The 6000-nt window shown below is 41.8% G+C and overlaps 1 protein-coding gene across 13 annotated transcripts in view; it reads right to left on the reverse strand.

The window, feature by feature from the left end:
- LOC149833848 (uncharacterized) overlaps window positions 1-6000 on the reverse strand; it is a 38570-nt gene that overhangs the window by 26854 nt on the left and 5716 nt on the right. For 4 of the 13 annotated variants that reach the window (XR_016432719.1, XR_016432720.1, XR_016432721.1 and 1 more), the window contains exons 3-4: window positions 1945-2048; window positions 1545-1678 (exon numbers count right to left, since the gene is read on the reverse strand). Coding sequence is in view for 1 of the 13 variants with exons in the window: in XM_090011066.1 (XP_089867192.1) it covers window positions 1545-1621 (77 nt within the window). In the remaining 12 variants the exon portion in view is untranslated. Of the gene's footprint in view, window positions 1-1544; window positions 1679-1944; window positions 2049-2923; window positions 4076-4406; window positions 4450-6000 lie in introns of those variants that run through there. The other 9 variants (XR_016432725.1, XR_016432727.1, XR_016432724.1 and 6 more) reach the window with 7 other exon arrangements.

Raw genomic sequence — 6000 nt, forward strand, 5'->3', positions numbered from 1 at the left:
GTCTTCCACATGAATCCTTTTCCTCCAATCATTTCTATCCAACGCCATGTCCTCGGTGAGGTTCAAAGCATTCATATCCTTTCCTATCATCTCCATCCAAGTCTTCCTAGGCCTACCCCGACCTCTTTTAACTAATATATTTTCCCATTTCTCCAACCTTCTAACTTGAGCATCATTAGGCCTTCGCCGAATATGTCCAAACCACCGTAAACGATTCTCTCGCATCTTATTTTCAATGGGTGCAACACCTACCTTCTTACGTATCTCTTCGTTCCGAATCTTATCTTTTATTGTATTTCCACACATCCATCTAAGCATCCGCATCTCAGCTACACTCATTTTTTGAATATGATGTCTCTTGGCAGCCCAACATTCCGTACCATATAGTAAAGCGGGTCTAATAGTCGTCCTATAAAACTTTCCCTTCAACCGCAATGGCATTCTACGATCGCACAGCACTCCAGTAGCACTTTTCCATTTCATCCACCCAACCTTTATCCTATGATTTACATCTCCATCAATTTCTCCATACTTTTGAATGATGGATCCCAAATATTTGAAATAATCATTCACCGGTATATCTTGCTCACCAAGCTTCACTACACTCCCATCACTACTTCGTTGCTTACTAAACCGACATTCCATATATTCAGTCTTACTCTTACTCAACTTAAAACCTCTAGCTTCCAATGTCTGTCTCCATAATTCTAACTTAGCATTAACCCCAGCTCTAGACTCATCAATCAAAACAATATCATCAGCAAACAACATACACCACGGTACATTTTCTTGAATTGATCTCGTAAGCTCATCCATCACTATTGCAAATAGGAAAGGGCTTAAAGCAGATCCTTGATGTAACCCAACCGTTATCGGAAAATTGGTTGTCACCCCTCCACAAGTGCGGACATTGGTTACTACTCCTTCATACATATCTTTAATTATACTAATGTACTTGAGAGAAACACCTTTCTTCATCATTGTCCACCAGAGAACGTCCCTAGGTACTCTATCGTATGCCTTCTCTAAATCAATAAAAACCATATGCAAATCTTTGTTCCTCTCTCTATATCTTTCAATAAGTTGTCTAAGAAGATGTATAGCTTCCATAGTTGATCTTCCAGGCATAAAACCAAATTGATTCTCCGATATCATGACAACCTTCCTCAACCCGTATTAAACAAAATAAAAGGAAAAAAATAGTAGCCATCAAACATCATAAACAGATGTAGCACCGCTCCATTCATCAGAAAGCAGCAGAACAAGAAACCACCTTCAGATAGACATAGACGAGGAACCATGAAACTTTACTATAGCTTCAAGGGAACGAGTCAAAAAGGAACTAAAAAGGATCCCTGTGACCAGATTAAGAAGCAACAACATTGACTGCTAAAAGGAGAGAACAAAGCTTCTTTACTACAATCAGTTTCTTTAAACGAATAAATTATGTCAAAGCATGCAAAGGAGTCAAAGAGACAAAACAAAGACAAAAGACAGCAATCACGGGATAGATCCAGCAGGCATGGCATAAAGGATGACCTCACCTGTTGGCAAGGCCATTGACGACAAGCTCATTGACAACATAGCTGAGCACCCGATGCATGAAATTTCCTCCTGCCATTATAGTTTATACCTAAAACGTCTTCCAAACTTCCTTATTCTGCCCAGAGAGCTGCTGCTGTTTTGGATTAGCAGCAATAAAAAACAACCATAAGAAATTCATAAAAGAAAACTTTTTACTAAAATATATAATGGGACGTTTTGCTGTGAACTTTTCTCAAAGACAGAAAATCCATACTGAGGTTGTCATGAAAAGAAGCACATTATCATTTTAACTAAGAGGCAGAATATTTAAAGCATTTTTTATTTACTTGTGTTATTAGATATTTTTAAATGAGCTTTTAAAGTTTTTAAAAATATATTTTTTAGGTTTAAGTTTTGCACCTCAAGGCTTAGGCAATGCTTTTCACAACAATGCTGCAAACTTCTGAAAAGCCAGGCTGAAAGGCAGTTCTCAATTAGTGAGCGAGCAAAATCTTGGTCTCTACCTGTTCAATAACAAATTCTCCAGGATCATACATTGAGATGTTCAAGCAGACTCACCTTCCTCAATGGCAAAATTGTTGTAAAACAGTTTAAAAGATGTTTAAAAAACTTCAGGAAATCTATACATTGAGAAGTTCATGCAATACTATGTATAATTAAGCACATCAGTCGCTTAGATGTTCAGTACTGCGATCATCATTGCGATCATTACAGGTCTATGAAGTCATCATCGGTGCAGTAACACATGTCAACATTTAACAACACCATTAAACGAGTAGATGAGGCAACCGGAAAACGAAAAGCAAACCAACCTATGAAAAGGTAAAAAACCCCAAAATAAAAGCTTTAAAGACTAAATGAGGTGTAAGCTTCCTCACAAGCATCTGAAAGCACGTAAAGCTGCAGACATATGCAATAGAATAACAAGGAAGTTGTCTTTGTTTCTCTTGCTTCTAGGGAACGAGTCAATTGGATACTGGAGGATCCTTAATGACTAGATGAAGAAGCATTTGCTAAACCCAAACACCAACCAAAGCAAAAAGACAGTTGGTCTATAAAGTCACGACGGTTCAGATCACGAGAACCTCAAAATCGATATCCGCCAGTAAAATAAATATGTAAAAGGGAGGAGTTTTTTCGAGCCTCCTCGCCCGAAACCGAACTTGAAACCGTGCTCTTGCGTTGGGATTTTCGTTTTTTCTCTCGATTGAGATGAAATCAAACTCAAAGCTTTATGTTTGGGCTTTCTGCGGTGAAAAACGACCTTTGAACACTAGTTTTGGGCTAGGGTTTTTTCAAATGATATCGAATTCGATTTAGTTTTCAAGGGAAGGTTTTCGTTGCTCACAGATAGATAGAGAGAGAGAGAGAGACGCACCGTTGTTGGGTTTCAGGAAGGAAACAACAATTCTTCTCTCTTCTAGAGAACGCGCTTCACCGCTCGCTCGTCAATCGTTGCGTTCCCATGAAAGCTATGAGGGCGTCCGATTAAGCATTTTATAGACTCGGGTAGAAACCCTAACCCCTGAAAATGGACGGTCCATATCTAATGGTGTCCCGAAGAGTGAGGGGGAATGAGGTTCGCGCGATCCGAACACGGATCGGTTCCGTTCCTTTGACCCTATGGGTCGGCCGCAGCCGGTCGGTTCCAAAACCATCCGGACTCAGACCCTTTGGATGTAATCGGTTCGGATTCGGGTCTGATGTAATCAATACCAAATTCAATCAATCAACGAACAAAAAAACTAAGTGTGCCAATCAATCGAAAGAACGAAAAATTACAAATTTGGACTGTAAACCTACTTACCCCAGCTCAAACTGGACCATTGGAAAAACAAAGTGTTCCAAGGTTGTAAGACTTTAAACTTATCACTTGTGAGCTGCATGCACTACCCCTTCTATAAGCCGAAGCCCAACATAAACCATGGGGCTGAGGGTCTTAGCCCAGCATTTTAGGTAGGAGTGCCAACGGGTCGGGTTTACCCGGACCAAACCCTATAGGGTCCCGGTATATGGTGACAAATAAGAAGATCTGATTAAAACCTGGATTCGGACCCGAAGGTCCGATAAATACATAGACTCGGGTATAGTTTGTGAAACTTTATACCAGATCCGGGCCTGACCCGAGTCCTGATTAAGACCCATATTTTTCAATGTAAAAATGATAAAAGAATATTATTTTATCAGGTATGGTCCAGGTCTGGTTAGGGATGGCAGTGGACCAGGGGAAAGCAGAACCCCGCCCCACCTCGCCCCGTTTGGACCGGGATGAAGGTTTAAATCCATCCCCGTGCGGGGATGTAGGCGGGGATGGACTTACGCTTTCCCCGCCCCACCCCGTCCAATGGGCCTCCAATGAAATATGCCCAAGGCCTCAACGGAAGCAGATCAGGTCATGCTGAACATGAGTGTTTTTGCTCATGCCGACATCGTGGTCGTCTGCTTGCATTTTGGATGAATGTCACGTGGTTTTATTGACTTTTGAGCATTTTAAAATGCAAATCGGATCAAACGTACCCATAAACCCGTGGTTTTGTTGACTTTTGAGCTTTTTAAAACAAACATAATGAAACGTACCCATAAACCCACAAGGATACTTTTGATCAGTTCGTACTTTTCCATCTACAGTTACAAGACGTTGCATCAGGATTGAGACAACATCTCTATATGTCAAAGCATATTTGAGTTTGTTCCGAATGATGAGGATCAGTGGCAAGCATTCACGACTCTTGTGTGGCCCAGAAGATGGTTTGGGTGCCTATAAAGAACAAGCGTTATGCAATAAGGAATTGATAAAATAGGTCGAATAGCTGAACCAAGTAGTTTTCAAGGAGTAGGGGTGGATGCTGCAATGTACTTACAAATGCTCCTCCCAACTTGTCAAGCATCCAATGTTTCAGAGCATTGAGCCTCTTCGGATGCTTCTTCAAACCTCGCGCCTGAAGCAGAAAAAATAATTTAAAGACAGATCCATATTCATCACGTTTTTACTTGACAATGAGAAAAAGCTAGATAAAAAGGGAAGGTACAACAATAAATACAACCACAGTAGAATAAGGAAAAAAAGTCATTGGGCTTGCCTGAAGGCACCAAGGATGATTGTATAAAATAAAACTTGGATATATTTGGGCCAAAAACAAAAAACTAGCTGAAAAAAGCAGCTCACAACCTTAATTTTTTTCTATGCAGAGATCATCAATTTTTAGCATTTACTACCCAAAAGCACATTTCAACCAAAAACAAAAAACTAGCTGAAAAAAGCAGCTCACAACCTTAATTTTTTTCTATGCAGAGATCATCTTTTCCCTTGGCACAACTCCAGAAATTAGGCTGCCTTGGCACAACTCCAGAAATTCCACCTTCTTTTCCCTCGCATGAGGAGAAAAGTAGTTTCCGAGAAAAGTTCTCCGAAAGGCCTCCCAAGGAATCACCTCCGCACCTGGGAACTGCACCTCCCGGGTAGTGTCCCACCACTCGCGAGCGTCGTCCTTCAATCGAAAGGACCCGAACATCGTCTTCTTATCGTCAGGAACAGACAACACTTGGAACACCCGTTACACTTCTTTGACCCAACTCTCCGCCAAGTCAGGGTCAACCTTGCTAGATAAGGTAGGAGGGTCAAGCTTCAGAAATTTTTCATATGTAGCGGTTGGTGTATTCCCAATAAGAGAACTCAGATCCAGCTGGGGGCGACCGTGGTTACGAATTGCCTCTGCCAAGGAGTTGAGGGTATCCATCATGAATCCGCTCTGCTCACACAACTCATCAGTCATGTTGTTGCTTGAGTTACCCGTCATCGTTAAAAAGCAACCAAGGTTAAGAGTCAAAAATACTGAACAAGCACAAGATCTTTATTACGAAAGTCATTTATTTTGAATTCAGTCGTGCTGGTACATAAGCAAAAGTTCTATTCTGTAATTATAAATGAGTTCAAAGACTCCAACAAAACTGGGTAGGTGCTACTTCCCCTTAGGGACGACTAGAGTACTTCCTAAGATATTTCATTCTATTGCATGTGCGCCTGAATCTGCGCTTAGGGGTGAAGGAAAGTGGCTCACCGTAGGAGGTCTCCTGCCCGTAGAGGGGCGTCGCCGGAGTATATTCCGATGCGCCAAGACTATAACTTGACGAATCAGTTGCAGGCGTGTATGTGGGTGATACACCGTCCACTGGGTCTGCTGGAGGTGGTGGTTGCTCGCCTACAGTCGAAATTGCGATCCTGCCCTCATGCTCGGCCTTGGAAATGACGAACAGTGAGAGGCAATATGGTTCGAGCTATCCGACCCAGACCGAATGCGTTCCCCTGACCTGGGCTATGAGGTCTACCAGGGGTTGGGTATCAGACCCATCAGGGGTTCGGATTGGGGTTTGGGTTCAAGTTTTGCCGGGTCAAGAAAATGAAATCTCAAATCCAGATCCGTTTAGTTTTAACACTTACTCTCATCATAAATGCAT

Source organism: Nuphar pumila, chromosome 6 (assembly GCF_984573655.1).
Source record: "Nuphar pumila chromosome 6, dmNupPumi1.hap1.1, whole genome shotgun sequence".
Taxonomy (NCBI): Eukaryota; Viridiplantae; Streptophyta; class Magnoliopsida; order Nymphaeales; family Nymphaeaceae; genus Nuphar; species Nuphar pumila.